At 45.1% G+C, this 23,177-nt stretch overlaps 1 protein-coding gene across 1 annotated transcript in view; it reads right to left on the bottom strand.

The window, feature by feature from the left end:
- LOC141194456 (uncharacterized) overlaps window positions 1-23,177 on the bottom strand; it is a 51,616-nt gene that overhangs the window by 5,508 nt on the left and 22,931 nt on the right. The window contains exons 2-6 of the mRNA XM_073662377.1: window positions 1,058-1,130; window positions 824-928; window positions 618-741; window positions 446-534; window positions 159-249 (exon numbers count right to left, since the gene is read on the bottom strand). Of these exons, the coding sequence (XP_073518478.1) occupies window positions 159-249; window positions 446-534; window positions 618-741; window positions 824-928; window positions 1,058-1,130 (482 nt within the window). The remainder of the gene's footprint in view (window positions 1-158; window positions 250-445; window positions 535-617; window positions 742-823; window positions 929-1,057; window positions 1,131-23,177) is intronic.

Genomic DNA, 23,177 nt, shown 5'->3' with positions numbered 1-23,177 from the left:
AAAGTAATTTGAATATTTTCGGATGGAGGAGAATGTTGTGGTCTAGCGGCAAAATGGTGATCACACGATTGTGATACGACTACACCACTGATAAAGAAGCCACAGCCGGTGTCTGAAAAGAATCTGTGACTTCTGTGTATTCAGTGGTTACTACTCACCTGGGTAGTCATATGTAGGAATCTCCTCTTTACACCACTCATCACCCCTCACATATGTCTCTGTAGTATTAATATGGGTCTGATCTTCACCCTGAAACAAATATTATAAAAGTCAAAGACAGATGGAAAAGTCACACGTTTGATCGGCTCTAATACTGTTATCTCCACCGTTCTCATGACACAAATATAAAACATAATAATGGTGGATAAAACAGAACTGAAGACATGACCTTTACAGCCGTCTACACATCATAGGGGAAATCTCATGACACCTTCTCTCCATCTACCTGAGGAACATTGGGATCTTCTTGTTTACAGTCCTGTGGAAGAAGAGGATGGGGACATCTCTCTGGTGTTGTCCTCTTACTGGATAGATCTGGAGGAAACACATACAGGGACTGTATTCATTCTTTACATACAGATAATTATAGGCCGTGTGTATTTAGTCCTGTCTATTACCTGGTGATGTGAGGGGCTGGGGAACCTCCATCATGATGTCCCTGTACAGATCTTTACGTCCTTCTAAATACTCCCACTCCTCCATGGAGAAATAGACGGCGAAATCCTGACACCTTATAGGAACCTGACACATACAATGATACCGTCATCCCCCAATCCCTTCACAGCATTACTGTATAATGTCCCAGCATTCCCAGCAGTGTCACCTCTCCAGTCAGCAGCTCAATCATCTTGTAGGCGAGTTCTAGGATCTTCTGGTCATTGATGTCCTCATGTATCAGGGGGTGAGGTGGAGGCCCCGTGATTAATCTCTGGTTATGGAGAGACACATTAATAAATCTCACTACAGACATTTCCAGAGTCCTCACCTCTCCAGTTCTGTTCATCTGTTATTCCCATAGATAAGAATGATGTAATGGGACGTCATCAGAATCTCTCACCTCTCCAGTAAGCCGGAAGAGGATCTCTAGGGTGAGGTGTAATATCCTCTCCACCATCTTGTCCATCATTTTCCTGGATAAATCAGGAATATTTATATTATATTATATAATTATAGACGATCGTCACTGAGAGGATCCGGTATTTTAGAGATCTGAATGAGAAAAAGATGAGCTGATGGACCATTTTTCTGCAAACGATGATGCGGAATCCAAAATGTACCACAAGTACCCTTTATCCCTTAATCTGGTGTTCAGGTCTATTGCCGGTATATTAAAATCTGTGACATTCGAGCAGTACCTTCTCAACCATAAAAATTGTCCCTTGGGTTTTCCTCTTTTTATGGGGATGGGGGTGGTGGTTATCCCACTTCAATAGTTTATTAGTGCTTGAAGGTTTATGGTAGATGAGTGTCCCTAGGGTCCCGTTACAATCCTTCTTGATCAGTACATACAGGAAAGGCAACTGGTAATAATTGGTGTTGGTCTGCTCCTTTAAACAAAATGTACTTTTCAGGTTATATCCCCAGTACCCTCACTTTTCATCCCTTCTTTTGAGGCCCACACAGTCAGACTCTATCGGCCCTTCTCCCTGCGAGTGGCGGTTGTGTATCGCCCTCCGGGACCCTCCTGTCAGTTTGTGGATCACTTTGCCACTTGGCTTCCAAACTTTCTATCCTATGACATCCCCACCCTCATCATGGGAGACTTTAACATCCCAATAGGCGATTCCCTCTCCCCATCTGCCGCTCATCTTTTATCGCTAACTTCCTCCTTTGGCCTTTCACAGCTTACTAATTCTCCTACACATAAAGATGGAAATACTCTTTGACCTGATCTTCGACCGGCTCTGTTCAATACATGACTTAACTAACTCTCCTCTTCCGCTCTCTGATCACAACCTTCTTTCATTCTCTGTCAAGAACTGTCACCCTGCTCAAGACACCTCCACTTTCCACACTTATAGAAATATACATGCCATTAACACCCAGAAATTTATGAAAACGGTGCAATCATCATTGGCCCCAATCTCCTCCCTCTCATGCCCTGACTTTGCACTGAAGCATTATAACGAAACATTGCAATGAGCCCTGGATGAAGGCGCAGCTCCTACACAGAGAACAACTCGGCACAGACGGCGACAATCCAGGAACACGCTGCAAACACGTTTTCTCCAGCGGGGCTCCAGGTGTGCCGAACGGCTGTGGACAAAATCTAATCTGGCCGAAGATTTCCTCCATTATAAATTTATGCTTAAAACCTATAACTCCGCCCTTCACCTCTCCAAGCAAACCTACTTTAACAACCTCATCATCTCATGGTCCAATAATCCTAAACACCTGTTTGACACTTTTCATTCTCTCCTTAATCAAACAGCACAGTCCCCAACCACCAACCTCAGCACTGACGATCTGGCCAATTATTTCAAAGAAAAAATTGACCATATCCGACAGGAAATTTTCTCTCAATCCCCAAATGTTATGCATGCTCCTCCCTCACACATTGTATATTGCTCATTTTCTGACTTCGAACCAGTCACGGAAGAAGAAGTGACAAGGCTCCTTGCTTCCTCTCGCTCTACCACCTGCACCAGTGACTCTATTCCTTCACATCTCCTTCAGTCCCTTTCTCCAGCTGTCACCACTCACCTAACTAAAATATTCAACCTCTACCTCTCATCTTGTATTTTTACCTACTTTTTTAAACACTCCAGCATACATCCATTACTTAAAAAAACATCCCTGGACCAGAACTGTGCTGCTAACTACAGACTTGTTTCCAATTTTCCCTTTATCTCTAAACTCCTGGAAAGCCTGTTCCACTCCTGTCTAATATGCTATCTCTCAGATAACTCCCTTCTTGACCCTTTACAATCTGGTTTCTGCTCTTTACATTCTACTGAAACTGCACTCACTAAAGTTTCTAATGATCTACTAACAGCCAAATCTAATGGTCACTACTTCCTGCTGATTCTTCTGGATCTCTCTGCAGCATTCGACACTGTGGATCTACCTCTTTGACCGCTCCTTCACTGTGTCTTTTGCTGGCTCCTCTTCTTCTCCCCTCCCCCTTATTGTCGGGGTTCCTCAAGGATCAGTCCTAGACGCCCTTCTTTTCTACTTATATATCGCTCCTATTGGACAAACAATCAGCAGATTCGGTTTTCAGTACCATCTCTATGCTGATGACACCCAATTATACACCTCTTCTCCGGACATCAACCCTGCATTATTACAAAATACCAGTGATTGTCTTTCCGCTGTCTCTAACACTATGTCCTCCATCTATCTAAAACTGAATCTGTCAAAACCTAAACTACTCCTATTTCCTCCCTCCACTAACCTATCTATGCCCGATATAGCCATTTCTGTTTGTGGCTCCATCATTACTCGCCAGCAACATGCCCGCTGTCTTGGGGTCATACTTGATTCAGATCTTTCCTTCACTCCTCACATCAAATCACTCGCTCGCTCGTGTCATCTACACCTCAAAAACATCTCTAGAATTAGAAATTTTCCTATCTTTGACTCGGTAAAAACTCTTACTGTAGCTCTTATTCATTCTCGTCTGGACTATTGCAACTCTTTACTTATCGATTTCCCTCTTTCTGAACTTTCCCCTCTCCAATCCGTCCTGAACACAGCAGTCAGGGTCATATTCCTCGCCAACCGACACAACGATGCCTCTTCCCTGTGCCAGTCATTGCACTGATTGCCCATCCAATACAGAGTTCAATATAAACTTATCGCTCTTACCCACAAAGCTATCCACGATTCAGCACCACTCTACATCTCCTCCCTCGTCTCAGTCTACCACCCTACCCGTGCCCTTCGTTCTGCTAATGACTTAAAACTAAAATCCTCCGTAATCCGAATCTCCCATTCCCGTCTCCAAGATTTCTCGCATGCTGCACCAATTCTATGGAATGCACTACCCAGGACAATTCGATTAATTCCCAATACTCACAGTTTTAAGCGTGCCCTAAAAACCCATTACTTTAGACTGGCCTATCACCTCAACACACTTACCTAACTGTCCCAGTTTGGCCCATATTAAAATTTTCTTCAAAATCGTGCTCCTACCATCCATGCACTGATTAGCCTCTGTCTGTACTGTACACATACTGGCTGGAGACCAGTTCATGTAGTGTTATATAGTTACCCTATTTAGTATATTAAGGCAGTATTATACAATATATGTACATTTTACCTTTTGTGTCTCCCCTATTTCCTTACAGACTGTAAGCTTGTGAGCAGGGCCCTCACTCCTTTTAATATCTGAGTTATGCTTATTCTGGAAAGTCTGTATTGTCTGTATAAGTCCCCCCTAAAATTGTAAAGTGCTGTGAAATATGTTGTCTCTATAAAAATAAAAATTATTATAATAAATTCAGATGTAAATCTAAGGCCCACTCTATTGATGTTGAGTTCCCCGACAAATTAAAAAGATTGTTCACTCGTCCCTGACCAGGTGATAAAAATGTAGTCAATATATTTGTACCATACCCCAATATATGGATGCCATCACTTATGATCATCCCTGAATATTGTGGCTTCCTCCCACCAGTCCAGGAATAAGTTAGCATATGAGGGAGCACAGAGGCTCCCCATCGCAGTACCCCTGAGCTGGAGGAAGTACTTCCTGTCAAAAAGAAAGAAGTTCTGCGTAAGAGTGAATTTTAGAAGATCCTCCATGAAGTCATTATGTCTGCTACACTCTATCGATCTCGATTTCAAGAAATGTCTTACTCCTCTGATACCATCCTCATGTGGTATATTACTGTACAAAGTCTCGATATCTAGTAAGGCCTGCTCCCCTACATGCATGTATACATCCTCAAGGGTCTACATGTAGGGGACCAGCCAAAGGGAAAACCATTTTCCAGACGGATTATTCCAACTGTAAAATCTCAGGTGGTACTGGGGGAACATTATACTGTGGAGGGCATCATACATACTGCATAAGGAGTACAATGGGGGCATTACACTGTGTAGGGGCATCATACATCCTGCATAAGGGGCATAATGGGGGCATTACACATCCAGCATAAGGGGCACAATGGGGGCATTACACTGTGTGGGGGCATCATACATCCTGCATAAGGGGCACAATGGGGGCATTACACTGTGTGGGGGCATCATACATCCTGCATAAGGGGCATTACACTGTGTGGGGGCATCATACATACTGCATAAGGGGCATAATGGGGGCATTACACTGTGTGGGGGCATCATACATACTGCATAAGGGGCATAATGGGGGCATTACACTGTGTGGGCATCATACATCCTGCATAAGGGGCACAATGGGGGCATTACACTGTGTGGGGGCATCATACATCCTGCATAAGTGGCATAATGGGGGCATTACACTGTGTGGGGGCATCATACATACTGCATAAGGGGCATAATGGGGGCATTACACTGTGTGGGCATCATACATCCTGCATAAGGGGCACAATGGGGGCATTACACTGTGTGGGGGCATCATACATCCTGCATAAGGGGCATAATGGGGGCATTACACTGTGTGGGGGCATCATACATCCTGCATAAGGGGCATAATGGGGGCATTACACTGTGTGGGGGCATCATACATCCTGCATAAGGGGCATAATGGGGGCATTACACTGTATGGGGGCATCATACATACTTCATAAGGGGCATTATGGGGACATTACATTGTGTGGGGGCATCATACATACTGCATAAGGGGCATAATGGGGGCATCATACATCCTGCATAAGGGGCACAATGGGGGCATTACACTGTGTGGGGGCATCATACATCCTGCATAAGGGGCATAATGGGGGCATTACACTGTGTGGGGGCATCATACATCCTGCATAAGGGGCACAATGGGGGCATTACACTGTGTGGGGGGCATCATACATCCTGCATAAGGGGCATAATGGGGGCATTACATTGTGTGGGGGCATCCTACATCCTGCATAAGGGGCATAATGGGGGCATTACACTGTATGAGGGCATCATACATACTGTATAAGGGGCATAATGGGGGCATTACACTGTGTGGGGGCATCATACATACTGCATAAGGGGCATAATGGGGGCATTACACTGTGTGGGCATCATACATCCTGCATAAGGGGCACAGTGTAGAGTTGGCATCATACATCCTGCATAAGGGGCATAATGGGGGCATTACACTGTGTGGGGGCATCATACATCCTGCATAAGGGGCACAATGGGGGCATTACACTGTGTGGGGGGCATCATACATCCTGCATAAGGGGCATAATGGGGGCATTACATTGTGTGGGGGCATCCTACATCCTGCATAAGGGGCATAATGGGGGCATTACACTGTATGAGGGCATCATACATAGTGTATAAGGGGCATAATGGGGGCATTACACTGTGTGCGGGCATCATACATACTGTATAAGGGGTATAATGGGGCATTACACTGTGCGGGGGCATCATACATACTGCATAAGGGGCATAATGGGGGCATTACACTGTGTGGGCATCATACATCCTGCATAAGGGGCACAATGGGGGCATTACACTGTGTGGGGGCATCATACATCCTGCATAAGTGGCATAATGGGGGCATTACACTGTGTGGGGGCATCATACATACTGCATAAGGGGCATAATGGGGGCATTACACTGTGTGGGCATCATACATCCTGCATAAGGGGCACAGTGTAGAGTTGGCATCATACATCCTGCATAAGGGGCATAATGGGGGCATTACACTGTGTGGGGGCATCATACATCCTGCATAAGGGGCACAATGGGGGCATTACACTGTGTGGGGGGCATCATACATCCTGCATAAGGGGCATAATGGGGGCATTACATTGTGTGGGGGCATCCTACATCCTGCATAAGGGGCATAATGGGGGCATTACACTGTATGAGGGCATCATACATACTGTATAAGGGGCATAATGGGGGCATTACACTGTGTGCGGGCATCATACATACTGTATAAGGGGTATAATGGGGGTATTACACTGTGTGGGGGCATCATACATACTGCATAAGGGGCATAATGGGGGCATTACACTGTATGAGGGCATCATACATACTGTATAAGGGGCATAATGGGGGCATTACACTGTATGAGGGCATCATACATACTGTATAAGGAGCATAATGGGGGCATTACACTGTGTGGGGGCATCATACATCCTCCATAAGGGGTATAATGGGGGCATTGCACTGTGTGGGGGCATCATACATCCTGCATAAGGGGCATAATGGGGGCATTACACTGTGTGGGGGCATCATACATACTGCATAAAGGGCATAATGGGGCATTACACTGTGTGGGGGCATCATACATCCTGCATAAGGGGCATAATGGGGGCATTACATTGTGTGGGGGCATCATACATCCTGCATAAGGGGCATAATGGGGGCATTACACTGTGTGGGGGCATCATACATACTGCATAAGGGGCATAATGGGGGCATTACACTGTGTGGGGGCATCATACATCCTGCATAAGGGGTATAATAGGGGCATTACACTGTGGGGGGCATCATACATACTGCATAAGGAGCATAATGGGGGCATTACACTGTGTGGGGACATCATACATCCTGCATAAGGGGCATAATGGGGGCATTGCACTGTGTGGGGGCATCATACATCCTGCATAAGGGGCATAATGGGGGCATTACACTGTGTGGGGGGCATCATATATCCTGCATAAAGGGCATAATGGGGGCATTACACTGTGGGGGCATCATACATCCTGCATAAGGGGCATAATGGGGGCATCATACATCCTGCATAAGGGGCATAATGGGGGCATTACACTGTGTGGGGGCATCATACATACTGCATAAGGGGCATAATGGGGGCATTACACTGTGTGGGGGCATCATACATACTGCATAAGGGGCATTACACTGTGGGGGGCATCATACATTCTGCATAAGGGGCATAATGGGGCATTACACTGTGTGGGGCATCATACATACTGCATAAGGGGATAATGGGGGCATTACACTGTGTGGGGGCATCATATATCCTGCATAAGGGGCATAATGGGGGCATTACACTGTGTGGGGGCATCATACATCCTGCATAAGGGGCATAATGGGGGCATTACACTGTGTGGGGGCATCATACATCCTGTATAAGGGGCATAATGGGGGCATTACACTGTGGGGCCAGTAAAGGGGTCCTGTACTATGAGAACAATACGTTTCCTCCCTTCCTGTCTCCATAGTTGGGTCGTATGTATCTATTACAGGAAACAGAACAAAAACCTTATAAAGGGGCAACACAAGACCCCAAAAGAGTCTCCGTGCTGAAGGGGTTAATGCCCCCTGCGCCCAGTAATGGGGTCTCCACATACCTCCACTTGCAGAGCCGCCACCACATATATGGCTGCTCTGTGCGCACAGGAGCTGTGATGAGGTCACAGGAGGGGAGGAGTCAGGGGTCACATGATCAGGGGCCTCAGTGGATGCAGGACTCTGCTGTGCTGGTTGTCATGGTGCTGGAGGAGCTGAAGTTTATGTGTGGGGTCAGGAGGGGTTTACAGTGTGGATGTAGCAGAGCCGCGTGTGTACGAGGTGTACGGAGCAGAGCCGCGCGTGTACGAGGCGTACGGAGCAGAGCCGCGTGTGTACGAGGCGTACGGAGCGGAGCCGCGTGTGTACGAGGCGTACGGAGCAGAGCCGTGTGTGTACGAGGTGTACGGAGCAGAGCCGTGTGTGTACGAGGCGTACGGAGCGGAGCCGCGTGTGTACGAGGCGTACGGAGCAGAGCCGTGTGTGTACGAGGCGTACGGAGCAGAGCCGCGTGTGTACGAGGCGTACGGAGCGGAGCCGCGTGTGTACGAGGTGTACGGAGCAGAGCCGCGTGTGTACGAGGTGTACGGAGCAGAGCCGCGTGTGTACGAGGTGTACGGAGCAGAGCCGCGTGTGTACAAGGTGTACGGAGCAGAGCCGTGTGTGTACGAGGTGTACGGAGCAGAGCCGCGTGTGTACGAGGTGTACGGAGCAGAGCCGCGTGTGTACGAGGTGTACGGAGCAGAGCCGCGTGTGTACAAGGTGTACGGAGCAGAGCCGCGGGTGTACGGAGCAGAGCCGCGTGTGTACGAGGTGTACGGAGCAGAGCCGCGTGTGTACGAGGTGTACGGAGCGGAGCCGCGTGTGTACGAGGTGTACGGAGCAGAGCCGCGTGTGTACGAGGTGTACGGAGCAGAGCCGCGTGTGTATGAGGTGTACGGAGCAGAGCCGCGTGTGTACAAGGTGTACGGAGCAGAGCCGTGTGTGTACGAGGCGTACGGAGCAGAGCCGCGTGTGTGCGAGGTGTACGGAGCGAAGCCACACGTGTACGAGGTGTACGGAGCGGATCCGCGCGTGTGCGAGGCGTACGGAGAGGGGCCGCGCGTGTGCGAGGCGTACGGAGCGGAGCCGCGCGTGTGCGAGGCGTACGGAGCGGAGCCGCGCGTGTGCGAGGCGTACGGAGCGGGGCCGCACGTGTACGAGGCGTACGGAGCGGATCCGCGCGTGTGCGAGGCGTACGGAGAGGGGCCGCGCGTGTGCGAGGCGTACGGAGCGGAGCCGCGCGTGTGCGAGGCGTACGGAGCGGAGCCGCGCGTGTGCGAGGCGTACGGAGCGGGGCCGCGCGTGTGCGAGGCGTACGGAGCGGGGCCGCGCGTGTGCGAGGCGTACGGAGCGGAGCCGAGCGTGTGCGAGGCGTACGGAGCGGAGCCGCGCGTGTGCGAGGCGTACGGAGCGGAGCCGCGCGTGTGCGAGGCGTACGGAGCGGAGCCGCGCGTGTACGAGGCGTACGGAGCGGAGCCGCGCGTGTACGAGGCGTACGGAGCGGAGCCGCGCGTGTATGGAGCGGAGTCGCGCGTGTACGAGGCGTACGGAGCGGAGACGTGCGGAGCGGAGACGCACGTGTACAACTTGTAGGGAGCAGAGCCGCGTGTTTACGAGGTGTACGGAGCGGAGCCATGTGTGTATGAGGTGTACGGAGCGGCCAAAATCAAAGCCCTCGAGGTGTGAAGAACATACGACCCCCTAAAGTGACCCCATTTCAGACACTGTACCCACGAGGGAAGTCATCTGAGGGTGTAATGGGCGTGGTTATCCCACAGGTGTCTCACTGATTTCTTTACCACTCGTTTGTGTGTAAATAATATTACATTTGCTCATAGCCGCAGCGAGGGGTTCAGCCAGGGGCGGACACACCACCGATGCACCCGGGCCCAGAGGTGGAGGGGAGCCCATGCAGGAAGGGGCGCAGTGCTCAGGCAGTAGACCACGCAGCTGCTATGGTGCCCTTGACTGAGGGCTGATGCTGCTTAACCCCGTCCACTCCCACCTGTAAAGATTTTGATACCCTGGGCAGAGTGCGGGCATTGAAAAATGGGGCATGTCATGCAGGAGAGAGGCCGCTGGCCAATGAATGCTTTCCCATCAGACTATTGAGAGCGCTCATTGACTGCTGTGTCTGTCCTCCTGCAGGGACTTAGGCTAAGTGCCCCGATAGCGTTTTTCAAGCGTATATGCTGCGGACTGCATATTACCACCACATAGTGACCAAATAATGCCACATACAAAGAATACCGACACACGATGACTAGACCACATATCACCACATAGTGACCAAATAATACTACATACAAGGAGCAAATACCACCACACCATGGCCGGACCACATTTTACCACCACATAGTGACCGAACAACACCACATACAAGGAACAAGTACCACCACACCATGACCAGACCACATATTACCACCAGATAATGACCAAATAATACTACATACAAGGAACATAGAATTAAACCTCATACTCTTGTTCATGCATATTTGTATCCCACCCTGTATATAAACTGTTTATTGCAGGAAATTTGTGTGAAAACCACCGATGTTAGGAAATACACCCGCATCTGATCTGGTGCAAAGCATAATATCCTGGCAAAGGATCATAGAGCCGCAGATATTCCAAGCATTATCAATCATATCAACGGGAGGCAAATAGATGCATCATTGTAAAACAAACAAAAACAAGTATGTACAAAACACTGGTGAGATTACTGTAGAACATTGCAATGGTGAATCAGATTAGATGGAACGTACAAATCCATGCTATCCAGGAGTTGGATGTATAACAGATCAATTGCAATGGGACAGGTCTGCATAGAGTCTGATGCAAAACCTGATCGTAAGGCTATAGGTATAGCAAGCATTTCTATCTGTATCAATGAAAAACAAATTGTAAAGGAAATATTGAAAATCTTTTCTTCTCCCCTGTCATAGATATTAAGAAGTCTCTCTCAGACTCCTCTTCCCTCCTCCCCTATAGTAATTGTCCACGGGAGAAGAGCTGACACTTTGGCCAGTGGCCTCTATGCAAATCAACACATATGAGAAGGGCCTTGTAAGCAAATGCTGGCCCAAAAGCTGCTACCAAACTCAACACAGGCTTGTGATAGATTTACAGCTAACTGGCTAACTGAGAAGGTTGTATTCCCAGTGCTTCAAAGGGAATGTAACAAAGGCCTGCAGACGGCCCGAAGCCAATATGGAATAACTAAAGTTCCATATGTCCGATAATAATGGGGCCTATATTTTGGGTGGCAGGGTCAGCTAAGGAACAATATGGATATTTAACCGTCACTGTAAGCCCCTCTGGGGAGCTGTGGCGCAAAAGTAACAAAATAGCAGACGGTGTGGTCTTTGGAGAAAGGTAAAATCATAACGGAAAATATGGTATCACTTTTGGGGCTCTACGATCAACCCACGATAAGTTATTGCAAAAAACAGATATCTAATAAAAATATGAAGGCTGGAGACTAGCCCCCGTGATGTCATCACAGGGGGTATGTGGGCAGGTCTCCCCTTAGGCATAAAAGAATCCACGGAGGATGGATCAGCACTTATGTTGGAAGTTACATATTTTGTGTAGCACGGGTTACATTCGCTGAACGGCATCGGAGTGCTTCTCTCCAACTATACTGAGTGGTCCCTGCGAACAGTATAGAGTAAGTTGAGAATTGGAAGACAACAGTAATGTGTTGCCTGACAAAGGTTTTCTATAGAGTGTGGTGTCCACTTTATAAGATGTTACTATCCCTGTCAGGAAAATATCCAGAAATGGAGTGGAAAAATCAAAGGTTCACTGACAGTTAATTTGTATTTGAATTCCTATTCCTTAAATTTCAAAACAAATTGTGACACTAACTGGGGGTCACCTCTCTATACTAAAAGTACATCATCAACATATCTACCAAGCCAAAAAATGTGCTCATAAATGGATTATCATCAGAAAATATGTAAATTTCTTCCCACCACGACATGTACAGCATAGCCAAAGATGTTGAGAATTTGGAGCACATGGGGGCTCCAAGTACTTGTAAATAATATTTAGAATCAAACATAAAATTGTTGTGGGACAACAAATATTTTATGTTCTAATGAACCTTTTTAAATTCACAGAATATCCACTATATTTATTTAAATGGTGTTGAACAATGACAGCCAATGCATGAGAGATGAAGGAATACAGGTTGACAACATTGCTGGTGACAAACCTATATTCTTCTTGCCACACGAACCTGTCAAAAACCCTCAGGACAGACGTAGTATCTTTCACATGGCCTGGTGTTTGAATAACCAGAGGATACAAATGTTCACCAGCCATTGTCTTAAATTCTCATTCAATGAACCCATACCCGAGATAATAGGGCGAAGGGTGGGGGGGAGATACCCTTTTGTGTTTTGGGGAGCCCATGAAAAATGGGATAATCAGGTAACAGCCTGCGCTGAATTTTGTTATTAAACACCGACAAATAAATGCCTTCCTCCAGAATAGTGGACAACATTGTTTTATACAAATTGGTAGGATTCATAGAGAGCACCGGAGCAGATTTCATATATCAACAGTTCTAATAGCACATACTCCGGGGCATCAAAACATTGTGTCCATACATAATAATGATCTCACACAGTTTTCTTTCTTTGGTCTTGTAAAAGTTAATTATCCTGTAAGGGGTGGAAACAGACAGAAACACCTTAATATGTGTGAAGCCTTCTGGATCTGACGTGTAAATACTAAATAACCTTCGGGTAATGAATTTCCGCAATGACCTGTTTTACATCTATTGATGAAATTCATACTGGTTTATTCCCAGCAGACCATCTATATGGTGACATTCCAGGTTTTCTGAATTTATTTTGTGTTTTTCTGGTTATTATTTGCCGGCGTACTTATTTGCCTTTCTGTATATTGCGCTATCATTGCTGATTCATCTTAGCAGAACGCACATAAATGATGAAAATATCTTAAAGATTTTTCAGCAATGACGGAGTATTTCCATTGCAATGTTCTGCAGCTTATTTATCTTCCATTTCTCATATATTTATTTTTGTCCGTTTTTTCGCAATATAATTCAATGATTTGTTTTTCCTTGATACAGATAGAAATTCCCGCTACATCCACAGCTTCACGATTAAGTTCTGCATCAGATATTTGTTTTTGTCAGTTTTATTATAATGTAATTACCTGTTTTTCGTTGATACAGATAGAAATGCTTGCTACATCTATAGCCTCACGATCAGGTTCTCCATCAGACTCTATGCAGACGTCTCCCATTGCCATTGATCTGTTATACATCCAGCTCTTGGATATCATGGATTTGTACGCTCCATCTAATCTGATTCGCCATTACAATGCTCCATCTAATCTGATTCGCCATTACAATGCTCCACAGTAATCTGATTCGCCATTACAATGCTCCACAGTAATCTGATTTGCCATTACAATGCTCCACAGTAATCTCACCAGTGTTCTGTACTTGTTCTCGTCTGTTTTACAATGATGCATCTATTTGCCTCCCGTTAATATGACAGATAATGCTCGGTATATCTGCTTCTCTATGATCCTTTGCCAGGATATTATACTTTGCACCAGATCAGATGCGGGTGGATTTCCTTGTAAATTTTCTACTACCTATTCAATTTTGATTTGCATATTTTTTTCCCCCTTTATATGTTCATTGTTATAGGTTTATAGTTTCTCCATATTGGTTATTGTGCATATTATTTTATATTATATTTTTACGTGTGTCAGATCGATAAGAACAATATTTCTATTCACAATTTAGACATTGATATGCGTTTTATCTGTTTATTGGACATTGTTATTGCGATGCTCTATACTGAATCTATCATCCATCTCATGTATACATGTTCCTGTCCCTCTATAATCAGTATATCCTCCCACCTTCCCTTGCTATAGTTGATGGCATTTGTGATGTTCTGACCCTGTGATCTCACACCTGTACACTTAAACCCGGTGTTGTGTTCCTATATGGGATAATCCCCTGGCAGCTAACACCGGTGGTCTTCACACAAATGTCCTGCAATAAACAGTTTATATACAGAGGGGGATACGGATATGCATGAATAAGAGTATGAGGTCTAATTCTATCTTATTTTTCACCATCATGGTGTTTTGCATTTCTGGCTTGTTGTGTGACGCTTGTAATGATCATCTTGTCTGTATTTGATCTCGTTGCCTTCAATGTGAACTATGGCTTGGATTTTATTCACACCTTTTGCATGTCTAATTGATTTCTCATTTCGTGTCATGTGACTCCATTGTGCTTGTATATATATGACTTCATTGTCCTTTTCTCATCTGCTATGACTAAGGGCGCAACCCTAGCGCCAGAAATTTGTAAGAATTTTACATTTTTTGTTTTTTTAAATTATCCAATACATTTTTTTCATATTTTACCTGTTGGAGTGCTGATTTTCTCCTTCTCGTTTCCTTCATATGTCTGGGCTCACCAGCGGGACCGGCGCCCTTCAGTGGACTATCTTCACCCTGTTAGGATTCAGTGTTGCAACTCCCTAACCCTCCCTCCTGTTTCTTCACAATATTTTAACACGTATCCTAGGCCTCGCTGTTCCCCATACAAACTTGCTGTTAGAATTGTTGAGACGGGAGAAAAAGGTTTGAGGAACGCAGACCGGAACGGTCTGAAATATATAAAGAAGATCTGGTAAAATGTCCATTTTGATCACACTAATACAACCAAACCAGGACAAAGGTTTCAAGTTATAATTCATTCGATTTTTAACCATTTGTTCAAGGTTGGGGGGATATAATTTAAACGATACAGATCATCCAAGTTCCCCAGAATTTGTATACCCAGGTACTTAATTGTGTCTTTCTGCCACTTAAAGGGGAAGTTAGAAATTAGTTATTGTGTCAGTTCAGGGTTAAAAGTTATGTTCATGGCTTCTGTTTTAGAGTAGTTGACTTTAAAATTGCTTTCATGGCCGAGTTATTCAAATTCCTTTATTATAGAGGGAAATGAGATCATTGGGTTTGACACATAGAGCAACAAGTCATCTGCGTATAGAGCTAGTTTATAGTGATGTGAGTCTATAGTAACTCCACTAATATCTGGATTTTTGTGTAATGCTACCGCAAAATGGTCCATCACCAATGTGTATAGGAGAGGTGATAAGGGACACCCTTGTCTCGTCCCCTTTTTAATAGAAAATGTGTCATATAGAAGGCCGTTTACCCTATCGCTTTAGGGTCAGTGTAGAAGGATAGAATTTTAGATAACAAGAAAGAGTCCAACCTAATTTGTGGTAGGGGGCTCTTCAAGAAAGTCCAATGCACTGTGTCAAACGCTTTTTTAGCGTAGGCAGAAACAAGGCACATTGGGATCCCCTGTTTTTTGCATGTGAAATTAACAACGTTTTATTTTTATTATCACGAGCTTCTCTGTCCTTAATGAAGCCAGCCTGATCGTTGCTGACAATTGAGGGTAGATAGTGGGAGAGCCCTGTTGTAATTAATTTAGAGAATATTTTGACGTCTATATTATTTAATGATATTGGACGAATATTAGGGCAGGTATTTGGTTCTTTTCCGGGCTTTGATAAAACCGTTATATGAGCCTTAAGTGATTGGGGGTCAAAAGGCGGAGTCTTCTGAGATATTATCAAACACTTTGGCTAAAAATGGTAATAACTGGCAGGAAAACATCTTATAAAATCTATTATTGAATCCATCTGGTCCAGGGCTCTACCCGATAGGGAATTATTTATTGGCCTCTCATATCTCCTGTTCAGTGAAAGCTTTGTCTAGTATCTCCTGCTCAGGGGTCTGTAAGGAAGGAACGGCAGTGTCCATAATAGATTTGTCATTTTTAGTTTCAAGAATATTAGGTGGCATGTCGTGGTATTGTCCATGAATATTATATAGCGAACTATAAAAGAAACTAAATGCTTCCGCTTTGTCAATGGGGTTATGAATTTCTGGCCCGGGTGCCCCTTTTATTTTGGATACGTATGTCCTTTACACGTGTGGATGTAACCTCCTTGCCAATGAGCAACCACATTTATCTGTGAATTCATACGAGTACCTTCACATGTGATCTTGGCATTTTGTATACGTTTGATCTAGTAAAGACCTTCGCTCCTTTCTTTTTTTCAGATTATTTTTATTTAACAAAACAAAGAATTACCAAAATTTTTTTTTTAAATAAACTTTGTGACAAAAAAAAGAAAAAAGAAAAACCAGTAAACAATACAAGAACCGGTTTACAATGATATAAATCCCAATATCGCTCTATAGTACAAGGTTTTGGAATAGTAATTTTACATTTGTACATAAATATCTGAATACTTCCTGACGGCTTATTTTTTTCCCTATTGAGACATCAAAAGAAAATGAATATATCTAAGAAGGAGCAATTGTGTGGACTGAGACAATTATTATTTGCTGACACCTTGGGTATAAGGATATAAATTCCTGGTTTACTGTAAGGAAATGGACAAACGATCCAGGATAGTATTTCTGTGAAGGTTTTCTGAAGCAATACCTGGGGTAATTAACCATTGCTCCCATATTTGTATGGATTTCTTGAGAGCTTTCCTTTTTATATAAGATCCACTTTCCAAGCATAGAGTGTTATTTATCCTGGATTTTAGTTCTGTTATCGTTGGGGGAGAATTGTCTATCCAATGTAGTGCCAACAACTTTCTGGCTTGGAATAATATTCTTGAGCGACCTATTGCCATATGGAGTCTGGGTCTACATCTTCTCCCAGGAGTCCTAGGATACAGATTTTAGGTTCCAACTGAAGTTGTATCCCAAATACAGATAGTACAAGAGCGATCACCCCCTTCCAGTAGTCGCCAATATTTACACATTTCCACGTCATATGCATCAGGTTGGCGTCCTTTTGACCACATCTAGGACATGTGTCATCCATTTCTATTTCAATTTTAAATAAAATACTTTGGGATCTATATACTCTATGAATGAGAAGAATTCGGGACAATCTTTGTGACTCTGACAATGAAAGATTCGGTGTCAAATCCAGTATTTCCCCCATTGCTCCTCAGATAACGGACCCAAATCCTCCTCCCATTTTGTCTTAACTATCAATATTATCCAAATGTAGGGCCAGTAACTGCTTATAAATAAGGGTTAATAGACCTTTTGTATCCACTGCTTTAGCAATGGTATCTATTGGGTGATGTCTATCAATCAGTATGGCGTTTATTCTAGTACCCCTATCCTCCCACTCACTAATATTGTTTAGCTTCTATGGCTCTGGTAAGTTATAGCTGTGCCATAAAGGAGTATAGTTTGTGTACTTTCCAATCCCCAGAATATTTTTACCCCTATCCCACACCTTATATATTAACTTTAGTGTACAACATTTTAAGTAATTTTCTCGAGGAGGGCCCATATCTAGTACCGAGAATGGAAGCTTCCACTTTGTACCTTCCATAAGTAGGTGCCCTGAAATTACACAATATTTGCGAGTACCCCATCCATGAAACTACTTTAGCTCCATTCTAGCGTTAAGCAGGTCTGAGTATACCTGGAGGGAAGCAGATCATTTATGTTGTTTGTCAAGGAGATCAATCCGCTCAAGCAAATGGAGACTTTAGCTGTTCTCTCCTTTTTTTAGCTTTTATCTATGTTTTATTATTATCCCTCTGAGGACACATGCGAGTGCTTCCCATTTAAATGGTAAGGCAGTTTCATCATGCTCATATATTTGAAGGAGTCTATAGTCTCAAGAAGGTCTGAGACACAGAGTGAGTCTTTCAGCAGATTATCATTTAGGTTCCAACATCTGAAGCCTTTGTGGAGTCCGGCATAGTCAGATCTATAATACAACGGGAGATGCGTGTCTCTGAAGCCTTTATAGACTGATGAAGTGCGACAAGCCTGCGCAGTCCGGCTCCAGACAGAAGCAGGCATGGAGCCGTTACGGGTAAGAGGAGCGTGTATGGCGCCGGAGATCACGGTATGCATAGACACTGAACGCATACCGCGATCTCTGGCGCCATACTTACATACTTACCTGACCGGGAAGGTTTGTTGCCGCAGCGCCTCTCTTCGCTGGAGACCGGAGCAGGAGTTCAGGTGTCGGAATCAGCACATGCACATAGCGCTATTTGAAGTGTGTCTTCAGTAAAATGGCGCCAGACAGCGCGGTATGGGCATGCGCGTACTCTGGCACCGCACTCCTCACCTAGCCTCCAGCAGAACAGAACACCGCAGTGCTGGAGCACAGAGAAGAAAGGTGAGATTAAGTGTAGCGTGAAAGGGATGAGGGGTGCCATACATACCAGGATTGGGGGGTGAGGGGGCAACACATCTGGAATGGGTATGAGGGGTACCAAGCATACTAGGATTGGGGGAAGAGGGGTACCATGCATACCAGGATGAGGAACGGGGTGCCATGCATACCAGGATGAGGGGTACCACACATAGCATGATTGGGGGGGTGAGGGGTGCCATACATACCAGTATAGGGATGAGGAGTGTCATGCACACAAGGATTGGTGGGTGAGGGGACCATGCATACCAGGATTGGGGGATGAGGGGTGCCATGCATACCAGAATAGGGATGAGGGGTACCATACATACCAGGATAGGGATGGGGTACCATACATACCAGGATAGGGACGAGGGGTACCCTACAGGATAGGGACGAGGGGTACACTACATACCAGGATAGGAATGCGGGGTACCATGCATACCTGGATAGGGATGGGGTACCATGAATACCAGGATAGGGATGAGTGGTACCATACATACCAGGATAGGAATGCGGGGGTTACCATGCATACCAGGATGAAGGGTACCATGCATACCAGAATAAGGATGAGGGGTACCATGCATACCAGTATAGGGATGAGGGGTACCATGCATACCAGTATATGGATGAGGGGTGCCATATATACGAGGATAGGGGATGGGGTGCCATGCATACCAGGATAGGGATGAGGAAGCCATATATACCATGATTGGGGGATGAGGCGTGCCATGCATACCAGGATGAGGGATTGGGTGCCATGCATACCAGGATAGGGATGAGGAAGCCATACATACCAGAATTGGGATGAGGGGTGCCATGTATACCAGGATGAGGGATGGGGTGTCATGCATACCAGTATAGGAATGCGGGGTACCATGCATACCAGGATAGGGATGAGGGGTACCATGCATACCAGAATAGGGATGAGGTGTGCCATGCATACCAGTATAGGGATGAGGGGTGCCATACATACTAGTATAGGGATGAGGGGTGCCATACATACCAGGATAAGGGATGGGGTGCCATGCATACCAGGATAGGGATGAGGGAGCCATATATACCAGGATTGGGGATGAAGCGTGCATTGCATACCAGGATAAGGGATTGGGTGCCATGCATACCAGGTTACTGGGATGAGGCCATACATACCAGAATTGGGATGAGGGGTGCCATGTATACCAGGATGAAAGATGGGGTGCCATGCATACCAGGATGAGAGGTACCATACATACCAGAACAGGGATGAGGGGTACCATGCATACCAGGATAGGAATGAGAGGCAACATGCATACCAGGATGAGGGATGGGGTGCCATGCATACCAGGATTGGGGGATGAGTGATGCCATGCATACCAGGATGAGGGATTGGGTAACATACATACCAGGATTGGGATGAGGGGTGCAATGTATACCAGATTTGGAATCAGGGGTGCCATGCATACCAGGATTGGGGGATGAGGAGGCCATACATACCAGGATTGGGGGATAAGGGGTGCCATACATACCAGGATAGGGATGAGGGGTACCATGCATACCAGGATGAGGGATGGGGTGCCATGCATACCAGGATTGGGTGATTAGTGGTGCCATGCATACCAGGATGAGGGATTGGGTATCATAATACCAGGATTGGGATGAGGGGTGCAACGTATACCACATTTGAAATGAGAGGTGCCATGCATACCAAGATTGGGGATGAGGGGTGCCATGCATACCAAGAATGTGGATGAGGGGTGCCATGCATACCAGGATTGGGGGTGAGGGGTGCCATGCATACCAGGATTGGGAATGAGGGGTGCCATGCATACCAGGATGGGGATGAGGGGTGCCATGCATACCAGGATGGGATGGTGGGGACAGGATGGGGGCAGAAGAAATACCAGGAGGGGGCAGCATATACCAGCATGGGAGACCATATACCAATAAAAATGCTCGCCACCCGGGCATAGAACGGGTTCAATAGCTAGTTACAATATACAGGAGCATGAACTGACCATACAGCAGTTCCTACCGGAGATGTAGGTTGCCATGTAGGCAAGTGACGGCTAATTAAGAAAAGGACTATATGGCTATGCATATTGTGTAAAGGAGAATAATAGGTATAATCCTTTACGTCTGGATGTAGAATCCTCCATACATCGACCAGTTGCTACCAAAGCACAATTAGCAAAGCTTTTGTTTGTCTTTTAGACTGGTGACTCCAGCCCAGGGGCGCATCTAAAGAAGGATCCAAGACAAAATTAACCCCTTTACAACTCAAGGTGGTTTGCACGTTAATGACCAGGCCAATTTTTACAATTCTGACCACTGTCACTTTATGAGGTAATTACTCTGGAACGCTTCAACGGATCCCCCTGATTCTGAGACTGTTTTTTCGTGACATATTGTACTTCATGATTGTGGTAAAATTTCTTCGATATCACTTGCGTTTATTTGTGAAAAAAACGGAAATTGGGCGAAAATTTTGAAAATTTGAATTTTTATGCCCTTAAATCAGAGAGATACAATAAAGACCAAAAGTTTGGACACACCTTCTCATTTAAAGATTTTTCTGTATTTTCATGACTATGAAAATTGTACATTCACACTGAAGGCATCAAAACTATGAATTAACACATATGGAATTATATACTTAACAAACAAGTGTGAAACAACTGAAAATATGTCTTATATTCTAGGTTCTTCAAAGTAGCCACCTTTTGCCTTGATGATTGATTTTTCAACAGGACAATGACCCCAAACACACCTCCAGGCTGTGCAAGAGCTATTAGACCAAGAAGGAGAGTGATGGGGTGCTACGCCAGATGACCTGGCCTCCACACTCACCAGACCTCAACCCAATTGAGATGGTTTGGGGTGAGCTGGACCGCAGAGTGAAGGCAAAAGGGCCAACAAGTGCTAAGCATCTCTGGGAACTCCTTCAAGATTGTTGGAAGACCATTTCCGGTGACTACCACTTGAAGCTCATCAAGAGAATGCCAAGAGTGTGCAAAGCAGTCATCAAAGCAAAAGGTGGCTACTTTGAAGAATCTAGAATATAAGACATATTTTCAGTTGTTTCACACTTTTTTGTTAAGTATATAATTCCACATGTGGTAATTAGTTTTGATGCCTTCAGTGTGAATGTACAATTTTCATAGTCATGAAAATACAGAAAATTTTTAAATGAGAAGGTGTGTCCAAACGTTTGGTCTGTACTGTAATTCCACATGTGTAATTCATCGTTTTGATGCCTTAAGTGTGAATGTACAATTTTCATAGTCATAAAAATACAGAAAAATTTTAAATGAGAAGGTGAGTCCAATCTTTTCGTCTGTACTGTATGTGAGCAATTATATGCGTTTTCCATTGAAATCACCAGGACCCAACTCCTCTGCTTTCCTCACAATGGCCTCTTTTACATTGAAAAAATGTATGCGACAGATAATGTCCCTTGGACACTCAGGATCTGGGCCATGATTGCCTATTGTACGGTGCGCCTTTTAAATCTCCAGCTCCTTATCAATAGGATCACCAAGGATATTATTGAATAATGATCGCAGTGTTGGCATAATCACTTGTGCATTGATGCTTTCAGGTATACCACTTATCCAGATATTATTGTGATTTTCTTGATCATCAACCATATTAAACAGATGGTTTATTTACTGGCTGTGAAGATCCAGTGTTAGTTTCTGGGTGTTATGATGGCCTCTAACTTGGACGACATTATCCTCTAATCTCTGTACCTTGTCCGTAAGCTGTGACAGGATAGAAGTGAGGGGACGTATTTCAGTATTGTATGTGGTCTCCAGACTCTGAATATATTGCTCCATATCTTCTTTAGTAGGGATAGACGCAATCTGATATACAAATAAGTTATGTTGTTCCCCACATCAGAATAACCTGTGGCTGGGGGGTAAATGTCCCTGTGAAGCATGCGCTGCTCAGTATGTGGGCTTTGGTGAGAGTACAGGGAGATTTGTGGAGCTGTTTTCTTGTGAGGCCGACATTAAGAGAGAAGTTGGTGCAGGACTTACAGTCCGGAGCTGTCAGGCATCATGAGGGTTAAGACTGCTTCTTTTTCCACACTGAAGTGAGGCAGTAATGGCTCCAGAGCAGGAAGATAAGACCTTCCATAAGAAACGATGAATACCAGACATGCTGACAGAGGAGGAGGACCTCAGATTAACCTCTGATCTCTTCTTTCTTTCCCATATCGAAAGTCATGTGTGAGGCTGTAAATTGCTTATAATTCCCCCAAGAACACGATCTGAAGAGAGTGCTTTCAGTGTGTGCATTCTCTTGGTGCTATGTCCAGGCCCTGTCCTTCCTGTTGATGTTCAATACGTCTGAAGGTGGCGTTGATTGGGAGCAGGATTGTGTGATGTAACAATCTTGTGTGATGTAACAGCCTTACGGAAACACAAGTTGTGACACCAATGGAACGGCGCCAGAACAGGAAGTGCGTATGAGTGTTTTTATTTTAACAAGGCCAAACATGAGAAATGAGAAGGAGTTGTCCTAGTAGTGGACAACCCCTTTATGA

The sequence above is a fragment of the Phyllobates terribilis genome, unplaced genomic scaffold (assembly GCF_046119375.1).
Source record: "Phyllobates terribilis strain yellow unplaced genomic scaffold, ASM4611937v1 Scaffold_71__1_contigs__length_7168151, whole genome shotgun sequence".
Classification (NCBI taxonomy): domain Eukaryota; kingdom Metazoa; phylum Chordata; class Amphibia; order Anura; family Dendrobatidae; genus Phyllobates; species Phyllobates terribilis.
This window is presented reverse-complemented; position numbering and strand designations above follow the sequence as displayed.